The sequence below is a fragment of the Pempheris klunzingeri genome, chromosome 11 (assembly GCF_042242105.1).
Source record: "Pempheris klunzingeri isolate RE-2024b chromosome 11, fPemKlu1.hap1, whole genome shotgun sequence".
Classification (NCBI taxonomy): Eukaryota; Metazoa; Chordata; class Actinopteri; order Acropomatiformes; family Pempheridae; genus Pempheris; species Pempheris klunzingeri.
Window position 1 is genome coordinate 1,536,926 of NC_092022.1, and position 22,056 is coordinate 1,558,981.

The 22,056-nt window shown below is 39.9% G+C and overlaps 4 protein-coding genes across 4 annotated transcripts; all 4 read right to left on the bottom strand.

The window, feature by feature from the left end:
- Positions 1-4,468: 4,468 nt before the first annotated feature.
- LOC139209221 (galactose-specific lectin nattectin-like) lies at positions 4,469-5,869 on the bottom strand. The gene is made up of 5 exons (XM_070838854.1): positions 5,791-5,869; positions 5,377-5,471; positions 5,136-5,270; positions 4,884-4,995; positions 4,469-4,539 (listed from the first exon to the last, which is right to left on the bottom strand). The coding sequence occupies exons 1-5, from the start codon at positions 5,867-5,869 to the stop codon at positions 4,469-4,471; spliced, it is 492 nt and encodes a 163-aa protein (XP_070694955.1).
- A 2,837-nt stretch (positions 5,870-8,706) lies between these two features.
- Positions 8,707-10,104, bottom strand: LOC139209222 (galactose-specific lectin nattectin-like). The gene is made up of 5 exons (XM_070838855.1): positions 10,039-10,104; positions 9,625-9,719; positions 9,384-9,518; positions 9,132-9,243; positions 8,707-8,777 (listed from the first exon to the last, which is right to left on the bottom strand). Exons 1-5 carry the CDS (start codon positions 10,043-10,045, stop codon positions 8,707-8,709), a joined length of 420 nt encoding a protein of 139 aa, XP_070694956.1. The 5' UTR covers positions 10,046-10,104.
- A 5,328-nt stretch (positions 10,105-15,432) lies between these two features.
- Positions 15,433-16,206, bottom strand: LOC139209223 (uncharacterized; the record flags this gene model as incomplete). Its single annotated transcript, XM_070838856.1, has 1 exon — positions 15,433-16,206. A coding segment is annotated over exon 1 (774 nt), but the record flags the coding sequence as incomplete, so codon positions are not given.
- A 1,245-nt stretch (positions 16,207-17,451) lies between these two features.
- On the bottom strand, positions 17,452-19,043 carry LOC139209224 (galactose-specific lectin nattectin-like). Its single transcript, XM_070838857.1, has 5 exons — positions 18,978-19,043; positions 18,564-18,658; positions 18,323-18,457; positions 17,867-17,978; positions 17,452-17,522 (listed from the first exon to the last, which is right to left on the bottom strand). The coding sequence occupies exons 1-5, from the start codon at positions 18,982-18,984 to the stop codon at positions 17,452-17,454; spliced, it is 420 nt and encodes a 139-aa protein (XP_070694958.1). The 5' UTR covers positions 18,985-19,043.
- Between the last annotated feature and the right edge of the window lie 3,013 nt (positions 19,044-22,056).

The following is a 22,056-nucleotide window of genomic DNA, read 5'->3' on the forward strand; positions in this document are numbered from 1 at the left end:
ATAATACAAATAATACCACTACTACTACTACTAATAATAGTTATGGTGCTAGTATGCCAAATGTCCAGTTTAGTCATGATCTTCAATCTCAGGGGCTTGAGGATGATGATGGTATCTCCTCCTCTGACCTGTTGTCCTGGCTACCCCTTGCTGTAGCATGTTTTACCTCATCAATCTCAATTGCAGTAAGCCACCTATATTCATCAGTAGTCCACCTATATTCAGCAGTAGTCCACCTATATTCAGCAGTAGTCCATCTATATTCAGCAGTAGTCCACCTATATTCATCAGTAGTCCACCTATATTCATCAGTAGTCCATCTATATTCAGCAGTAGTCCATCTATATTCAGCAGTAGTCCATCTATATTCAGCAGTAGTCCATCTATATTCAGCAGTAGTAAATGGTAAATGGTAAATGGTCTGTATTGGTATAGCGCCTTTCTAGTTATTTCAACTACTCAAAGCGCTTTACATGACATCCTCATTCACCCATCAATCATACAGGAGAAATGTAATTTGGAGGAGACTATTCTTTCATACTCATTCACACTCTGAAGCCATGCTTCAGGAGCAAGTTGGGGTTCAGTGTCTTGCTCAAGGAGCCCCGACCCCCGACCTTCTGATTGAGGGACGACCCACTCTACCACTGAGCCACAGCCGCCCCCAGTAGTCCATCTATATTCAGCAGTACTCCACCTATGGTTAATTCTTGTTGCCCATTTGTGGTTTCACCCATCCAGAGGTAGGCTAGTAGCACACAGGACCTTGCCTAACGTGTTACGCCCTGACCAGGAATCAAAACTTGAAGTGGAACTAGCAAGTCAACATTTTACTCGCAAGTTTTTCCTGAAAACTTGTGTTATTTCCATTGTCATGGATTTCTGGGCATATTCAAAGTTCAAACAACACTAATTGATTACTCTTGGAGAACGTTAGCTTGTTGAATAATTAACTGCCGAAATGAGCGGAGCGAGTGTTGTTTCCGGTAAGTGTTCAATATTTTGGCCTCATATAACAGATTAAATCCCTGTCAGAGTTTTAGGTATTATAAAACTATTTGTTCATGAAAACTTTTATGTTGCCGCGCCGATCTTAGCTTAGCTAGCTAAGATAGCTTAGCTAAACTTAGCTAGCTAGCTAGCTAACTGACATCCTGGGCACACTCACCGCCCACCTGAGCAGCGTTAAGGACACCTGTTGGGGGTTTTTCAGCATCCATGTTTACAGGTAATGTCCACAGACACCCTGCGGGGGTTTAATCTTTAATTGGAACATTAAGCGTTGAGTTAAACACAAAAGACTTTGAAACTGTAGTGAAGTATTTATAATTCAGGCTGCCCCAATAAGTCCTTAAAGACTCTCCAGCTGGTCCAGAACGCTGCTGCTCGTGTTCTGATGAGAACTAAAAGAAGAGACCACATTTCTCCTGTACTGGCTTCTCTTCATTGGCTTCCAGTAAAATCTAGAATAGAGTTTAAAATCCTTCTCCTCACCTACAAGGTTCTTAAGGGTCAGGCCCCATCATATCTTAAAGAGCTTATAGTACCGTACTACCCCACTAGAGCACTGTGCTCCCAGACTGCAGGTCTACTGGTGGTTCCCAAAGTCTCCAAAAGTAGTTCAGGAGGCAGAGCTTTCAGCTATCAGGCTCCTCTCCTGTGGAACCTCCAGTTCCTCCTTCCAGTTTGGGTTCGGGGGGCAGACACCCTCTCTACATTTAAGAGTAGACTAAAAACCTTCCTTTTTGACAAAGCATATATTTAAGGGCTGGCTCAGGCCTTAGACCAGCCCCTAGTTATGCTGCTATAGGCTCAGACTGCCGGGGGACTCCTATGGTGCACTGAGCTCCTCTCTCCTCCTCTTCCTCTCCATCGTTATGTCTCATGTCAGTCAAATGTCTGCCTCTAACTTGCTATCTTCCCCGGAGCCTTTCTGTGCTTTCTCATCTCTCAGGTTCCTGTGGATCCTGTGGATCCTGGTCCTGGCCCTGCTGATGTGGTTCTCTGGTTCTTGTGGATCCTGGTCCTGGTTCTGCTGATGTGGTTCCCTGGTTCCTATGGATCCTGGTCCTGGTCCCGCTGATGTGGTTCCCTGGTTCCCATGGATCCTGGTCCTGGTCCCGCTGGTCCTGGTCCCTGGTTCTCCTTCAGCCAATGGATGTGCGTCTGTCCAAGGCTCCAGCCTGTCCGTCCTTGGGAGCTGGATCTCTCCTTCACTGTGGTGCTCCCGGAGGTTTCTCTTTTCCCACTGGGTTTTTTGAGTTTTTCCTTCCCGAAGAAGGAGGGTCATAAAGGGCAGGTGATGCCTCGGACTGATCCACCGGACTGATCCATTGGCCTCATCGACTGCTGGACTCTTTATTAGATTGTTTGTTCGCCTACACTTGTTTATTTCAGTGAACTTTGTAAAGCACTATGAGACACTCTGTTGTGATATTGGGCTATACAAATACAATTGAATTGAATTGAATTGAATAATGTTGCTTATGTGATGTCAGTATGTTTGTCTGAAGCTTTTGTTTCTGTAAAGTCTGGTGTGTGTTGGCTTGCATTTAAGTTCAGAGATATATCCTTAAGAACGTGATAGTCAAACTAAATATAATGCAGTGTTTACATCAGAGTTTTTGTGTTTTGTAATGATTTTATTGTGAAATAAACAGCACAAAAAGTAAGGAAATGTGTTTTTTGGTAGCTTTTTTCTTTGTTCTAACAATGCTTCTTGGAAATAAATGTTATACTGTTGGAAAGCCTGTTTATTTAGAATCTGGACTCATCGCTGAACATAACGTTCCTCCACATGTTCAGGTTCCAGTGCAAGTGTTGCTTCCATTGTTACAGCAAAGAAATAATCTACCAAACACAAATTTCCTTACTTTTTGTGCTATGTTTATTTGCAGATGACCACACGTCCTGCTCCCATCCTGCTCTCTCTTCAGAGACGCTGATGGATGAAGCTCCTAGTCTGCATCTGGGCTCGACGGCAGCGTGAGAGGGTCGAGTATCGCGAGAATGGAACAGAGAGGTGAGATTGAACATGGCGGCACTCTCTCTCCAGCTGTGGGCACCAAGATTAACACAGACATCCTCACAGACACTAAAGTACAATACAGACAAGGAAATCTCATTGAAATAAAACCAAAGCTACAGGACTACATCTCCGTTTTTCTCCCGTGTTTTTTACGAGGAACACACAGCATTGAAGTGGAGGAAATGGCAGACTAGGAAGCCTTCATCAACCACTACTGCTCACAGCAACAGCACAACATTGACACTAACAACGGCAGCTCATCCACCCCATCCTCCAAAAGAAGAAGAGTCTGAGGGGGCCCTTCAGACTCTTCTTCTTTCTTTGCTTTCTCTCGCTGCCTAACCTTATGTCCTCACACCAATCTGTCTTGCTAATATGCTCTTGCGGTTATGTCATTTATCGTAGTTGCATATTTTAGCACAGACATAAATCAGCCCTGTACACAGATCACACCATAACAGAGGCTCTCACTCACGATCATGACACTTAATAACATGGAATATGCGCGGCATTCACACCCAGACAAAGAGGATAAAGATTTTAAATCATATTTAACTAAATGCTGATATATGTTTTCTACAACGAAGTCATTCATGACACTCAGAATTACACAACCTCAACAATTTAATCAAGTATTCTCAGCATCTTATGCCAGGAGACAGAGGTAAAAAACTCTAATCCTCTAATTCACCACTCCACAACTGCTGACCCTGAAGGACAATATATAATAATTACAGCATCCATCTATAACACAAAATTTGTAATTGCCAAGCATATATACGGCCCCAATAATGATGATCTGCCTTCACTTTTTTGGTGGCATCTTCAATACAGTTGCCGCCAATGCACTGGTAACATTTGGTACTTGGGTACTGAAATCTCGCTCCAGCTGTCAGAGCTGTTCCATCTCATTTACAGTCCATTGTTAAAAACAGTAGAAGAAGACCTCAGACACATAAACAACCTCATAAACAATTTCACACCAACATATAAATGGTTCAAATCTATTGACTCTCTCATTACACACTTTTACCGGAAAAATAAAAAAAGCAAAGTAGCTACTTTACAAAAAACAAAATCACGTTGTGGATTAGATGCACCAAACTTCCTGTTCTACTTTCTGGCAAATTAAGTAGAATATGTGGCTAAATGGATTCACCAAAGTAACCACAATATCCCATGGATAGACTTGGAACAGTTATATTCTCAAAACATCTCACTGTCTGATTTTGATTGATTGATTGAAGATGCTTGAGGAAGGTTTAATAGAAATACTGAGTTTTGGTGAATGAGATGATATTATAGAGAAATCAGACAGATTGTTGAGCAGGATTTATCTGTTTATTGATTCAACTGAAATTAAATCACAGCTGTCGAGGCTAGACATCCTGGTAGAAGTGACATCATCTGAGGAGATGTGACGTCATCATAGTAGATGTTTCAGCAGTGGCTCTTGACACAAACAAAAGATTTCCTTCTGTAACATCTGTTATCGTTGACATAGTCCCTTCCTGTAGACCGATTCAGAGAGAAAGAAACAATAACGTGTTAGAGGCCTAAAACATTTTCTCATTGACATTGTTTATTATTCACTTAAGTACAAACTTCTGTTATATAGCACTCTCCTAAACGTGGGTTTTAAATACTTCAGAGTTGGAGATAAAATCAACTACTACAAGTAAACAACCAAACCAAATTCCATTGTAAAACTTAAAAAATCTATTCACAATGTAAGATTACATCACCTTATTATTTACGAAACACAATTTTTCTATCTTGGATTTTCACAACTGATTTCCACATTGCTTCTGAGTAAAAGTCCCAATCAAGAGGACAAGAGGTAATGAATTTGTACCTGCAAAGTTGATCTCCATACAATCCTCTCTTCCCTTGTAGTTGTTGGGCTCCCTGTAACCCCAGCCAGTGAAGTCAAACAGAGAACCATCACTCCACAGCCACACACCCTCCTGAAAGAGATTCACAGCAATCACAAAAATTACATTTCACCCCTGGTGCAGTCAGTTTTTCAATTTGAATAAGTTTCATTGGTAGCAGCAAAAGTCTCAGAATAGCTGTGTCAGATGCTGCTTCTTGCTAAACCACTCACCCTTACTGCATCATGACCTCCAACCCAAGTTGATTTATGGTAGCCAATCTGTCTGAGGATCACTCCTCTGATGAAGTTGTATTCGTCTATGGTGTGGAGGGAAGCCAGATTCCCACCAAGATGATTGCAGAAACGCTAACGAGGGAGACAAAGTGTGAAATAATAAAGACACAAAGAATGAGGCAAGGGCATCTACTACAGAGCTGGTCTAAAGCATACGCCACAGTGTTTCAAAACATACCTCAGCAGCAGCCCAGTTTCTTTCCCTGCGGTGGAACGCATAACATTTTTGGGCAAACCCATTCCAACCACGAGGGCAACCTGCATTGCAGCCACCTATATCAAAATTTGAAAGCAATGGTCCAGAGCCAGTGAGAGAAGAGAACATTGTTCCACCACACCACCTTCATCACCAAGACAAGCAACCTTAAAATAATCCATTTTGAGGATCAATAACCTGAAGTGAGGTCACAAAGTGCTAACTACAGTAGTTGGAGAATTTCATATACAAATTTCTGAGGAGTACCGACCTGGTGGACATGTTGCCTGTGAAGAGGAAAGAAATGATGAAATTATTAAGAAATGATCAAAGTGATGTTTAACCAGTTTCATGTTAAAGTTTAGCACTGAAGATCTGTTCAAAGAACAATGTTACAGTGCATAGTACTCACATCTGCTCCAATCCACAGTCCACACAAACAGAGGAGCACAGCGAACTGAAGACCTGATGCCATCTGTGGAAAGACACAGTACATTAATGAAGTGATGCACTGTAGATAAGTATAGGCACTGTTTAAATGTTATCTCAAATTAAAAAATCTAATCTTTTTGGAGAGAGTTTCACAAAAACCCAGCACTATGAGGAACTGTCCATGAGAAACACTAAAACTCTTTAATGTAGATGTGAATCCAAACAGCTGATGCTATGATGAAGGGTAAGAATGAGATCCGTACCTTGTTGTGATGATCAGATGAGGTTGGACTTCCAGCAGTAGGAGGTAGCAGGGTGACTTGGAGAGGAAGACCCAGTGGTTATATACCGTCCTGTTATCTTAAAGTTTAACAACATCTTTTATCTTTAGGGTCAATTTGACCGCAGCTACAGAATCACTGAGAGGCAAGAGAGAAAAAAATCTGGTGATCCATTTTCTAAGTGTGATCTAAATAGTTCTCTTTTGTGTTTAGGACTCAAAAAAGTTGGTAAAAAGGTTTTTGACAGGACGGTCTTTCAAGAGGGAAAAATTACATATATATTATTTTTTCAGGCTCATCCATGTAAGTGTCTGTTGATTTAACCCTGTAAATGTCTCCGTCATGGGACTGATAAAGAAATATCTTATCTAAAGGAATATCTTCTACTTTCACATAGGACTGGTTGTGTTTAGTGAATTCCAGGATGTGTTTATCTCTGCAGGTTCAGCTTAGTGTTCCCTGTTCTAATACTTTTTGATCAAAAGAATGTGTTTTTGCACTTTGACAAAGTTCATTATGACAAATCCATTTTTAAGACATGTTGGGTAGTCATATTCACAGGAGAGAGAAATATTTAGATCAGAGTTAGAAAAAGCTAACCCAGCACCTGAAACCTCTAGAAAATGATTGTAACTAAAACTATTACCTAATTTTACGTGTCAGATACTTTTATTAGGCAACTATGGAAAAATGTGTAAAGCACCATCAAATTTCAATTTGAAATTTTCAAGATCAATTGAATAAGATGAAGAAGAAGATTAACTGACTTCCACGGCAAGAACTTGGATGCATTCAGGAGAGGCCAAGATGGTATGTTTTTCTCTTAATGTTTGAATGCTGGTATTTAACTTTGTCTACCAACCGTTTCCTTTTCTTCACATTTCTTAGTTGCTCTTGGTATGTCTCCCACCATACAAGACAACCTGTTAAGCTCTGTTTGTGAGCAGGTGTCATTAACTAAACCATGTCTTACTTTTTGAAAATAAGCAGACAAAGATAAGTGTGAGCAGCAGCTTCCCAGCTCTAGTGAACTAGCTTTACTACCAGCAACAGAAATATATTAAATAAGACTTTAACTGACTTTGACTGATAAGAAAGACTAGACAGAGAGGGAGACAGAAAGAACACACACTTGGGTGATTAAGATAGAAGCTAGTGTGGACAGATAGAGAAGCCAAGCTTAACTTTTTATCTTATAACTTTTGGATGTGTTCAGTAATAGTGCAGTAGAAACAACTTCTGACCACTTCTGTTGTATTTAAATCTACATGTTTACAATTTATTTATTCCCTTGAATTGTTAAATGCACCTCAATGTTTCATAATGAAGTGTTCCTGTAACAACAATGGCACATTAATTGGATATTAGCAGTCTTGGAGTACATATGAAGTATATATCTTATTGAAAAGCAGAGAAGACTCCATGTGACAGCCAAGTAAGTAGGTGTCTGATCCCAGCTCCTGTAAGCCTGAACAGATTAAAAGTGGAACTAACAGATGAATCCATAGTAAGAACTAGTGTTAGTAATGTTAGTACTGAGTGTTTAAGTTGATAAAGTAGCTTTAGTATTAATTGAGATTATGTTTAAGAAGCTAATGTTGTAGTACTTTCAGCATAATATTTAAACGAAAGGTTTTGAAAGGCATTCTGCCTGATTGGTTTGATTGAACAGTCGCCTCTTCAGCAACCTTGTTTCAAAAGCAACATCCTCAAGCACAGTGTTTAATCTGCTAGAAGATACACAACATGAATTGCATTGCATTATTGCACAATAAAGAAAAATCATTTGACCAATGGTATTATTATTACTGTTGTTATTGTTTCAAGATGTTTTTAGATGTTTCTATAATATTGTTATTGTGAACTCTTTCGCCCACGATAATGGTGTGATGAAGATCTTATATTATGACGCTTATTTAGAACCAAAAAGAATTGTAGCTCCTTTTACTATTATTCCCAAATGTGTGTTTGCTCACTTACAGGTAAAGCTACCCAGAAAAGAACACCATGACAGAAGACAGAAGCACATGTGATGGAGAGGTATATGAAATTATTAATCACTTCTTCTGTTGTTCCAACACAAACTGACCAGAACCAGAAGCTTTTTCTAAAATTTCTCAGCTCAATATAACTCAGTTTGAATGTGTATTAAATGCATTTACAATGTTTCAAAATACATTGCAACACATTTTTAAACGTGTTGTATTGTTAACATTCGATGTTTGCTAGCTGTCAGAAGGGAAAATCCCTGGAGTTTGGCCATTATTTTTCTTACTTCATTTGACTGTTTATTTCCACGTGTGGCCCCATGGTCTGCCACTACTGTAAGTGTATTTCTGATGTGATGTAAATGTGTGATTTTATCATTTGAAATGCAATTTTTTTCAGTCAGTTGATTGATTGATTGAATACGTTTGATGATTAATAGAAATATCGAGTTTTGGTGAATGAGATGATATTATAGAGAAATCAGAGAGATTGTTGAGCAGGATTTATCTGTTTATTGATTCAACTGAAATTAAATCACAGCTGTCGAGGCTAGACATCCTGGTAGAAGTGACATCATCTGAGGAGATGTGACGTCATCATAGTAGATGTTTCAGCAGTGGCTCTTGACACAAACAAAAGATTTCCTTCTGTAACATCTGTTATCGTTGACATAGTCCCTTCCTGTAGACAGATTCAGAGAGAAAGAAACAATAACGTGTTAGAGGCCTAAAACATTTTCTCATTGACATTGTTTATTATTCACTTAAGTACAAACTTCTGTTATATAGCACTCTCCTAAACGTGGGTTTTAAATACTTCAGAGTTGCAGATAAAATCACTTTCTGAATAAAAAAAGTAAACAACCAAACAAAAATCCATTGTAAAAATTAAACAACATGCAATTCACAATGTAAGGTTACACCACATCATCATTTATGAAAGACCATTTTTCTATCTTGGATTTTCACAACTGATTTCCACATTGCTTCTGAGTAAAAGTCCCAATCAAGAGGACAAGAGGTAATGAATTTGTACCTGCAAAGTTGATCTCCATACAATCCTCTCTTCCCTTGTAGTTGTTGGGCTCCCTGTAAGCCCAGCCAGTGAAGTCAAACAGAGAACCATCACTCCACAGCCACACACCCTCCTGAAAGAGATTCACAGCAATCACAAAAATTACATTTCACCCCTGGTGCAGTCAGTTTTTCAATTTGAATAAGTTTCATTGGTAGCAGCAAAAGTCTCAGAATAGCTGTGTCAGATGCTGCTTCTTGCTAAACCACTCACCCTTACTGCATCATGACCTCCAACCCAAGTTGATTTATGGTAGCCAATCTGTCTGAGGATCACTCCTCTGATGAAGTTGTATTCGTCTATGGTGTGGAGGGAAGCCAGATTCCCACCAAGATGATTGCAGAAACGCTAACGAGGGAGACAAAGTGTGAAATAATAAAGACACAAAGAATGAGGCAAGGGCATCTACTACAGAGCTGGTCTAAAGCATACGCCACAGTGTTTCAAAACATACCTCAGCAGCAGCCCAGTTTCTTTCCCTGCGGTGGAACGCATAACATTTTTGGGCAAACCCATTCCAACCACGAGGGCAACCTGCATTGCAGCCACCTATATCAAAATTTGAAAGCAATGGTCCAGAGCCAGTGAGAGAAGAGAACATTGTTCCACCACACCACCTTCATCACCAAGACAAGCAACCTTAAAATAATCCATTTTGAGGATCAATAACCTGAAGTGAGGTCACAAAGTGCTAACTACAGTAGTTGGAGAATTTCATATACAAATTTCTGAGGAGTACCGACCTGGTGGACATGTTGCCTGTGAAGAGGAAAGAAATGATGAAATTATTAAGAAATGATCAAAGTGATGTTTAACCAGTTTCATGTTAAAGTTTAGCACTGAAGATCTGTTCAAAGAACAATGTTACAGTGCATAGTACTCACATCTGCTCCAATCCACAGTCCACACAAACAGAGGAGCACAGCGAACTGAAGACCTGATGCCATCTGTGGAAAGACACAGTACATTAATGAAGTGATGCACTGTAGATAAGTATAGGCACTGTTTAAATGTTATCTCAAATTAAAAAATCTAATCTTTTTGGAGAGAGTTTCACAAAAACCCAGCACTATGAGGAACTGTCCATGAGAAACACTAAAACTCTTTAATGTAGATGTGAATCCAAACAGCTGATGCTATGATGAAGGGTAAGAATGAGATCCGTACCTTGTTGTGATGATCAGATGAGGTTGGACTTCCAGCAGTAGGAGGTAGCAGGGTGACTTGGAGAGGAAGACCCAGTGGTTATATACCGTCCTGTTATCTTAAAGTTTAACAACATCTTTTATCTTTAGGGTCAATTTGACCGCAGCTACAGAATCACTGAGAGGCAAGAGAGAAAAAAATCTGGTGATCCATTTTCTAAGTGTGATCTAAATAGTTCTCTTTTGTGTTTAGGACTCAAAAAAGTTGGTAAAAAGGTTTTTGACAGGACGGTCTTTCAAGAGGGAAAAATTACATATATATTATTTTTTCAGGCTCATCCATGTAAGTGTCTGTTGATTTAACCCTGTAAATGTCTCCGTCATGGGACTGATAAAGAAATATCTTATCTAAAGGAATATCTTCTACTTTCACATAGGACTGGTTGTGTTTAGTGAATTCCAGGATGTGTTTATCTCTGCAGGTTCAGCTTAGTGTTCCCTGTTCTAATACTTTTTGATCAAAAGAATGTGTTTTTGCACTTTGACAAAGTTCATTATGACAAATCCATTTTTAAGACATGTTGGGTAGTCATATTCACAGGAGAGAGAAATATTTAGATCAGAGTTAGAAAAAGCTAACCCAGCACCTGAAACCTCTAGAAAATGATTGTAACTAAAACTATTACCTAATTTTACGTGTCAGATACTTTTATTAGGCAACTATGGAAAAATGTGTAAAGCACCATCAAATTTCAATTTGAAATTTTCAAGATCAATTGAATAAGATGAAGAAGAAGATTAACTGACTTCCACGGCAAGAACTTGGATGCATTCAGGAGAGGCCAAGATGGTATGTTTTTCTCTTAATGTTTGAATGCTGGTATTTAACTTTGTCTACCAACCGTTTCCTTTTCTTCACATTTCTTAGTTGCTCTTGGTATGTCTCCCACCATACAAGACAACCTGTTAAGCTCTGTTTGTGAGCAGGTGTCATTAACTAAACCATGTCTTACTTTTTGAAAATAAGCAGACAAAGATAAGTGTGAGCAGCAGCTTCCCAGCTCTAGTGAACTAGCTTTACTACCAGCAACAGAAATATATTAAATAAGACTTTAACTGACTTTGACTGATAAGAAAGACTAGACAGAGAGGGAGACAGAAAGAACACACACTTGGGTGATTAAGATAGAAGCTAGTGTGGACAGATAGAGAAGCCAAGCTTAACTTTTTATCTTATAACTTTTGGATGTGTTCAGTAATAGTGCAGTAGAAACAACTTCTGACCACTTCTGTTGTATTTAAATCTACATGTTTACAATTTATTTATTCCCTTGAATTGTTAAATGCACCTCAATGTTTTATATTCAATTCAATTCAATTCAATTCAATTCAATTCAATTCAATTCAATTCAATTCAATTCAATTCAATTCAATTTTATTTGTAGAGCCCAATATCACAACAGAGTGTCTCACAGTGCTTTACAAAGTTCACTGAAATAAACAAGTGTAAGCGAACAAACAATCTAATAAAGAGTCCAGCAGTCGATGAGGCCAATGGATCAGTCCGGTGGATCAGTCCGAGGCATCACCTGCCCTTTATGACCCTCCTTCTTCGGGAAGGAAAAACTCAAAAAACCCAGTGGGAAAAGAGAAACCTCCGGGAGCACCACAGTGAAGGAGAGATCCAGCTCCCAAGGACGGACAGGCTGGAGCCTTGGACAGACGCACATCCATTGGCTGATGGAGAACCACATAGGATCCATAGGAACCAGGGAACCACATCAGCAGAACCAGGACCAGGATCCACAGGATCCACAGGAACCTGAGAGATGAGAAAGCACAGAAAGGCTCCGGGGAAGATAGCAAGTTAGAGGCAGACATTTGACTGACATGAGACATAACGATGGAGAGGAAGAGGAGGATAGAGAATAGAGGAGCTCAGTGCACCATAGGAGTCCCCCGGCAGTCTGAGCCTATAGCAGCATAACTAGGGGCTGGTCTAAGGCCTGAGCCAGCCCTTAAATATATGCTTTGTCAAAAAGGAAGGTTTTTAGTCTACTCTTAAATGTAGAGAGGGTGTCTGCCCCCCGAACCCAAACTGGAAGGAGGTTCCACAGGAGAGGAGCCTGATAGCTGAAAGCTCTGGCTCCTGAACTACTTTTGGAGACTTTGGGAACCACCAGTAGACCTGCATTCTGGGAGCACAGTGCTCTAGTAGGGTAGTACGGTACTATAAGCTCTTTAAGATATGATGGAGCCTGACCCTTAAGAACCTTGTAGGTGAGGAGAAGGATTTTAAACTCTATTCTAGATTTTACTGGAAGCCAATGAAGAGAAGCCAGTAGGAGAAATGTGGTCTCTTCTTTTAGTTCTCGTCAGAACATGAGCAGCAGCGTTCTGGACCAGCTGGAGAGTCTTTAAGGACTTATTGGGGCAGCCTGATAATAATGAGTTACAATAGTCCAACCTAGAAGTGACAAATGCATGGACCAATTTTTCTGCATCATCAGTGGATATGATGGGCCTGATTTTGGCAATATTACGTAGATGGAAAAAGGCAGTTCTAGAAATCAGTTTAATGTGGGAGTTAAAGGACAAATCCTGATCAAATAAGACTCCCAGATTCCTCACAGTGGAGCTGGAGGCCAGATTAATGCCGTCCAGAGCAGTTAAGGTAGTGGAAAAGCTGTCTCTGAGGTGTCTGGGGCCAAGCAAAATAACTTCAGTTTTATCTGAATTTAGCAGCAGAATGTTGCTGCTCATCCAGGACATTATGTCCTTAAGGCAGATTTGAAGTTTAACCAACTGACTGGGTTCATCAGGCTTTATTGATAAATATAATTGTGTATAATCTGCATAACAGTGGAAATTAATGGAGTGCTTCCTGATAATATTACCCAGAGGAAGCATATATAAGATAAAGAGTATTGGTCCAAGCACTGAACCTTGTGGAACTCCATGTCTAACCTTAGTGTGGACAGAGGATTCGTTATTAATATGTACAAACTGAAATCGATCTAATAAATAGGACTTAAACCAGCTTAATGCAGTTCCTTTTATACCAATGAACTGTTCCAGTCTCTGTAACAGGATGTGATGGTCGATGGTGTCGAAAGCAGGACTCAGGTCTAACAAGACCAGGACAGAGAGGAGTCCTCTGTCTGATGCCATGAGGAGGTCGTTTGTAACCTTCACCAGTGCTGTCTCTGTGCTGTGGTTCGCTCTAAAACCTGACTGAAAATCCTCAAATAGACTATTACAGTTTAAAAAATTACACAGCTGATTAGCTACAACTTTCTCCAGGATCTTGGAGAGAAAGGGAAGGTTGGATATAGGTCTATAGTTAGCTAACACACCTGAATCAAGAGTAGGCTTTTTCAGGAGAGGTTTAATTACTGCTACTTTATAGGACTGCGGTACATAGCCTGTTAGTAAAGACTGATTGATCATATCCAGTAAGGACGTGTTAATTAGGGGCAGGACCTCTTTAAGGAGTCCAGTAGGAATGGGGTCTAGGAGACATGTTGACGATCTAGATGAGGAGATTATTGAGGTCAATTCAGCAAGATCAATTGGAGAAAAACAGTCCAAGTACACATCAGGTCTAACAGCTGTTTCTATGGTTCCTAGGTTTGAGGTTGGACCAGACCCTGTTAAGGGCAGGAGGTGCTGAATTTTGTCCCTAATAGTTAGAATTTTCTCATTAAAGAAGCTCATGAAGTCGTTACTGCTGAGCTCTAAGGGAACACAAGGATCAATAGAGTTCTGGCTCCTTGTCAGCCTAGCTATTGTGCTAAAAAGGAATCTAGGGTTGCTTTTATTTTCTTCTATTAATGAGGAGTAGTAGGCGGCTCTGGCATTACAGAGGGCCTTTCTATAGGTTTTAAGACTATCTTGCCAGATTAAACAGGATTCTTCCACTTTGGTGGCCCGCCATGTCCTTTCTAGCCTTCTTGAGTGTTGCTTAAGCTCACATGTCTGGGAGTTATACCAGGGAGCTTGTCTCTTTTCTTTAATTCTCTTCTTTTTTAGAGGGGCAATAGAGTCTAGTGTCATTCGCAGTGAACCTGCAGCACTATCGACCAGATAATCAATTTGGGAGGGGCTCAGATTAACATGGGGGTCATCCACAGCACAGGGACACACTGGCTGAAATACTGAAGGAATCACCTCCTTAAATTTGGCAACAGCACTATCAGATAAGGATCTAGTGAGGACCTCTCTGTCATATAGAGCATAGTCCTGTAGCAAGAAATCAAATGTTATCAGGTAATGGTCTGATAAAATAGAGTTATGTGGAAAGACTGTTAACTGTTCAGTTTCAACACCATAAGCCAGAACAAGGTCAAGAGTGTGGTTAAAACAGTGAGTGGGTTCATTTACACTCTGGGAGAAGTCAATTGAGTCCAATAGTGAGACAAAAGCAGTGCTGAGACCATCATTATCATTATCCACATGAATATTAAAGTCACCTACTATAATCACTTTGTCCACACTGAGGACTAAATCTGATAAAAACTCTGAAAACTCAGTTAAGAATTCAGAGTATGGACCAGGAGGGCGGTACACTGTGACAACCAACACTGGTTTTAGAGTTTTCCAGGTTGGGTGTGAAAAACTAAGAGTAAGACTTTCAAAGGAGTTATAATTGAGTTTAGGTCTAGGTTGGACTATTAAACTAGAGTTAAAGATTGCTGCAACTCCACCTCCTCGTCCAGAATCTCTGGGAAAATGAGTATTAGTATGACTGGGGGGGGGGGCTTCATTAAGGCTAACATATTCTTCATGGTGCAGCCAGGTTTCTGTCGGACACAATAAATCATTATGATGGTCTGATATCAGATCATTTACTAAAACAGCTTTGGATGGCAGAGATCTGATGTTTAACAGTTTAACTCTCCTGTCCTGTTTCATAGTGCCAGTGGTATTAACTCTGATTAAATGTTGATGCTGAACTCCTCTCCTGTTGGACTTAATAGATCTAAATGATCTGAATGGGGGACGGACACAGTCTCTATAGGATGTTGGGTGGGTGACTGTTCTAATGGAGGAGCAGAGAAGTGTGTAAGACTGCAGCTCTGCCTCCTGGTCTCGACTCTGGATTGTCAAGTTTTAGGACTAATAAACTTCTCCATATTTCTAGATAAGAGCGCAGCTCCGTCCAAAGTGGGATGGATGCCGTCTCTCCTAATGAGACCAGGTTTTCCCCAGAAAGACTGCCAATTGTCTATGAAGCCCACATTGTTAGCTGGGCACCACCTCGACAGCCAGCGGTTAAATGATGACATGCGGCTGTACATGTCATCACTGGTCAGGTTGGGCAGGGGACCAGAGGAAACTACGGAGTCCGACATTGTTTCAGCAAAGTTACACACCGACTCCACATTAATTTTAGTGACCTCCGATTGGCGTAATCGGGTGTCATTAACGCCGACGTGAATTACAATCTTACCAAATCTACGTTTAGCCTTCTCCAGCAGCTTTAAGTTTGACTCTATGGTTCCCGCTCTGGCCCCCGGGATGCACTTCACTATGTCCGCCGGTGCCGCTAGCTTCACGTTCCTGACTATGGAGCTTCCAATGACCAGAGTCTGGTTCTCAGCGGGTGTGTCGCTAAGTGGGGAAAATCGGTTGGACACCTGAAGGTGGTGGTGCACCGTGGGCTTCTCCTTGGGACTATGTTTCCTCCGGACAGTCACCCAGCCGCCCTGGTTTCCCGGCTGCGCGGGAACCGCCGGGGGAGTAGGAGCTAAGATAGGTCGGCCCGCACCGGCTACTGGGGGCTGGCTAGCTACAGCTGACTTATGCTCCATGGTGCGGAACCGTGTCTCCAACTCACTGAGCCTCCAGTACAATAATAATGAAGTGTTCCTGTAACAACAATGGCACATTAATTGGATATTAGCAGTCTTGGAGTACATATGAAGTATATATCTTATTGAAAAGCAGAGAAGACTCCATGTGACAGCCAAGTAAGTAGGTGTCTGATCCCAGCTCCTGTAAGCCTGAACAGATTAAAAGTGGAACTAACAGATGAATCCATAGTAAGAACTAGTGTTAGTAATGTTAGTACTGAGTGTTTAAGTTGATAAAGTAGCTTTAGTGTTAATTGAGATTATGTTTAAGAAGCTAATGTTGTAGTACTTTCAGCATAATATTTAAACGAAAGGTTTTGAAAGGCATTCTGCCTGATTGGTTTGATTGAACAGTCGCCTCTTCAGCAACCTTGTTTCAAAAGCAACATCCTCAAGCACAGTGTTTAATCTGCTAGAAGATACACAACATGAATTGCATTGCATTATTGCACAATAAAGAAAAATCATTTGACCAATGGTATTATTATTACTGTTGTTATTGTTTCAAGATGTTTTTAGATGTTTCTATAATATTGTTATTGTGAACTCTTTCGCCCACGATAATGGTGTGATGAAGATCTTATATTATGACGCTTATTTAGAACCAAAAAGAATTGTAGCTCCTTTTACTATTATTCCCAAATGTGTGTTTGCTCACTTACAGGTAAAGCTACCCAGAAAAGAACACCATGACAGAAGACAGAAGCACATGTGATGGAGAGGTATATGAAATTATTAATCACTTCTTCTGTTGTTCCAACACAAACTGACCAGAACCAGAAGCTTTTTCTAAAATTTCTCAGCTCAATATAACTCAGTTTGAATGTGTATTAAATGCATTTACAATGTTTCAAAATACATTGCAACACATTTTTAAACGTGTTGTATTGTTAACATTCGATGTTTGCTAGCTGTCAGAAGGGAAAATCCCTGGAGTTTGGCCATTATTTTTCTTACTTCATTTGACTGTTTATTTCCACGTGTGGCCCCATGGTCTGCCACTACTGTAAGTGTATTTCTGATGTGATGTAAATGTGTGATTTTATCATTTGAAATGCAATTTTTTTCAATCAGTTGATTGATTGATTGAATACGTTTGATGATTAATAGAAATACTGAGTTTTGGTGAATGAGATGATATTATAGAGAAATCAGAGAGATTGTTGAGCAGGATTTATCTGTTTATTGATTCAACTGAAATTAAATCACAGCTGTCGAGGCTAGACATCCTGGTAGAAGTGACATCATCTGAGGAGATGTGACGTCATCATAGTAGATGTTTCAGCAGTGGCTCTTGACACAAACAAAAGATTTCCTTCTGTAACATCTGTTATCGTTGACATAGTCCCTTCCTGTAGACAGATTCAGAGAGAAAGAAACAATAACGTGTTAGAGGCCTAAAACATTTTCTCATTGACATTGTTTATTATTCACTTAAGTACAAACTTCTGTTATATAGCACTCTCCTAAACGTGGGTTTTAAATACTTCAGAGTTGGAGATAAAATCAACTACTACAAGTAAACAACCAAACCAAATTCCATTGTAAAACTTAAAAAATCTATTCACAATGTAAGATTACATCACCTTATTATTTACGAAACACAATTTTTCTATCTTGGATTTTCACAACTGATTTCCACGTTGCTTCTGAGTAAAAGTCCCAATCAAGAGGACAAGAGGTAATGAATTTGTACCTGCAAAGTTGATCTCCATACAATCCTCTCTTCCCTTGTAGTTGTTGGGCTCCCTGTAAGCCCAGCCAGTGAAGTCAAACAGAGAACCATCACTCCACAGCCACACACCCTCCTGAAAGAGATTCACAGCAATCACAAAAATTACATTTCACCCCTGGTGACATCCAGCCATGCAGCACAATAAATGGGAGTATAATTACGTGTGTGCTGCTATAAAATGAAACAAACAGTGCAGCGTAGCAGTATGCAGTCAGTTAAGTTTTTCAATTTGAATAAGTTTCATTGGTAGCAGCAAAAGTCTCAGAAACGTAGATCTCCAGAATTATGGCAAATACTGAAAGTATCTGTAAATAACAGCAGGGGATTGTTTTTGAGCTTTAAAAAAACAAAATGTATATTTAATATCAGGAGCACAGAATAGCTGTGTCAGATGCTGCTTCTTGCTAAACCACTCACCCTTACTGCATCATGACCTCCAACCCAAGTTGATTTATGGTAGCCAATCTGTCTGAGGATCACTCCTCTGATGAAGTTGTATTCGTCTATGGTGTGGAGGGAAGCCAGATTCCCACCAAGATGATTGCAGAAACGCTAACGAGGGAGACAAAGTGTGAAATAATAAAGACACAAAGAATGAGGCAAGGGCATCTACTACAGAGCTGGTCTAAAGCATACGCCACAGTGTTTCAAAACATACCTCAGCAGCAGCCCAGTTTCTTTCCCTGCGGTGGAACGCATAACATTTTTGGGCAAACCCATTCCAACCACGAGGGCAACCTGCATTGCAGCCACCTATATCAAAATTTGAAAGCAATGGTCCAGAGCCAGTGAGAGAAGAGAACATTGTTCCACCACACCACCTTCATCACCAAGACAAGCAACCTTAAAATAATCCATTTTGAGGATCAATAACCTGAAGTGAGGTCACAAAGTGCTAACTACAGTAGTTGGAGAATTTCATATACAAATTTCTGAGGAGTACCGACCTGGTGGACATGTTGCCTGTGAAGAGGAAAGAAATGATGAAATTATTAAGAAATGATCAAAGTGATGTTTAACCAGTTTCATGTTAAAGTTTAGCACTGAAGATCTGTTCAAAGAACAATGTTACAGTGCATAGTACTCACATCTGCTCCAATCCACAGTCCACACAAACAGAGGAGCACAGCGAACTGAAGACCTGATGCCATCTGTGGAAAGACACAGTACATTAATGAAGTGATGCACTGTAGATAAGTATAGGCACTGTTTAAATGTTATCTCAAATTAAAAAATCTAATCTTTTTGGAGAGAGTTTCACAAAAACCCAGCACTATGAGGAACTGTCCATGAGAAACACTAAAACTCTTTAATGTAGATGTGAATCCAAACAGCTGATGCTATGATGAAGGGTAAGAATGAGATCCGTACCTTGTTGTGATGATCAGATGAGGTTGGACTTCCAGCAGTAGGAGGTAGCAGGGTGACTTGGAGAGGAAGACCCAGTGGTTATATACCGTCCTGTTATCTTAAAGTTTAACAACATCTTTTATCTTTAGGGTCAATTTGACCGCAGCTACAGAATCACTGAGAGGCAAGAGAGAAAAAATCTGGTGATCCATTTTCTAAGTGTGATCTAAATAGTTCTCTTTTGTGTTTAGGACTTTGACATAATAGTAAAAGCAGAAACTAGGAACTGAACCACCAACCCTGTGATCATTAGCTAAAATTCAGAACTATAGAACTGAACATCTAGGTATTCATCATGGGCAGTCCTTTTTAGAACAACAGTGTAAAAACAACAAACACTTGGGAAAGTAAGCAGAAAATAGGAAAGTAATAAGACTCTGAAAAAAAAAAAAAGAATTGCTGGTTTTTACAGATGACCAAAAATAAATTCAAGAAACAGAGAGAGGTTATTATGGCAGAACCTCTTCAGACCTCTCACCCCCTTATAAATTCAGTGGACCTATTTCACAACTATGGTAAAATGTGTAAAGTACCATCAAATTTGAACTAGTCTGAACTAAAATCGGAGAGGAAGGTCTTTCTGTTGTTTTAATGACTTTAGTAGATTTTTGTTATTTAGACGGATCTAGAACATTGGATAGTAATATGTACTAAATATGAAATTTGAAAATCAATTTGAACCCAGAATAAGCAAACACAATTGTATCCTTGATATGTATTGTCTGAAGAGACGGCAAACCCGGAATGCAACCAGACATTCATCCACTGTCTGGATTGTAACATGCTTGTGATTCATTTTGCGTAATGACCAGTGTTCGCTGTGTATTGTCCCACTTATTACATGATTTTGTTGTAAAGAAATCAGTATTTTGAAACGGTATCAATTTAAAAGTCAATTAATTGATTTTAAATGATTTTGTGGCTTCCGCTATCAGAACCGCATCCATTCTGCTACACAGAAACAGACCGTACAATGCCATAATCAGCCACTCAGAAGCAAGCATTCAACAAAGCAGTGTAATATAGGAATGGTATTTGCTTTTCTCACTTGTTAGATAATTCTTGCCTTGTTGCCAGTTTGCCACAATCTTGTCGACCCTGACTTTTTTTTGTTATCAAATCATATCGCATAAGAGAATGTCTTCAGAGACATGATGGCTGTAAATATTGCCCTTCCAGTATCGCCATAGGCTTGCTCTTGCTTTACCTTTTGACCTCATGTTTTTGATTTGGCAGACAGTGAACTGATGGGGCCGGGACCGGGACCAAGCACCGGACTTCGGGTGAGTCTTAACCATAGCTGACCCCTCCCTCTGGAACTCTTTCCCCAAACGCACTGAATTACAAATGCACTCATCCCTCCATGTTCAAAGAACTAATCATTATTAATGTTGTTCCTTTTAATGTGCACTTTTGAACCTTTTATGAAGTGTCTTTGAGTTTCTATAACAGCACTGATGTATTATAATTATTATTATTATTATTACTATTATGCCCTGACTTTGCTGACAGTGACCTAATGTGGCCTGGAATCATTTGGATCCCGTTAGCAACACTTAGTCTACTCCACTTAGTCTACTACCATAACTACATTGCATTTTTGGAAGGTAACCTGTCCAGATTCCGCTGGTGGTTGAGAGACAAAAGGAAGGTCAACCCCAGGGGTCTACTTCTCGTCAGAGAATACCTCATAGTCAGGGTCCATCTCAATATTATCTCTCTTTCTCTTTCACTGTCACAAGCTGAGACCAAAACTTGCTGGCAAAAAACCTTTGCGTAGGAGTCATTTAATCTGAGAGACAGCGAGTATAAAGCAAGAGTACACAAAGTACCATGAGGCATGTGCAACAGGTCACACTGCAGCTTATACATGAATATCTCTCCTAGTCACAATCACTTATCAACAAGGTCTGGACACAGGCGACAGCACACCCAGTGCTCCAGTTTTAGGGTGCTGCTTTTCATAACGCTCCTAAACTATCTGCCCTTCTCCTCTTTGCTCTGTGAGAGCACCGCTGCTCTCTGTCCTCCCCCACCTTTACATGCACACGTGTCAAAAAACGTGAAACACAACCAAGTTGTCTTCTTTTAAGATTGGCTGAGACCGGTTTACTGGCTGATATCACCTTTACTCAAACCTTGTGAGCGGTTTATTAAGGTTGTTTAGCATCAGACATCATGGTGAAGCGTCACTTGAGAAAATCGTGATAACATTTTCACTTGTATTTATTTCCATTCCGTTGAAAGGACTTAACTGACAGGAAGGTTTCAAGAACAGTTTTGCTGAAACATGAACATTTAATATGTCCAAATATTTGCATAGAATGATAAGTAGAATGAACATTAACACATTGAAATGAATGTTTATTATATGTACAATATATTCTATGTGCATATTTGTGTGTGTGTGTGTATGTTAATACATGCATTTGCTTTGTGTGTCTAGGTCATTTGGTGTCCCTCAGGTTGTAGCATTTTGATACATACTAGGCAGCGGAATATGGAATTTATTCAGGAATTTGAATATTACACTATTGTTGAAGTAAATGTTCCATATTTCTTTGAATGTTTTACTTTGTAGGAGGAAGTGCATCTCTGTCTCAGCGTCACCTGTTGAATAGAAACCACAAATTCTGCTGGTTTTTTTTTGGTTGCCATGATTTCTTGTGTCTTTTGTGGCTTTTTGCTTTGTTCAGTTTGTAGTCAGGGGCCTGTACTTGGTTGGGATCTTTCTCTGCTTT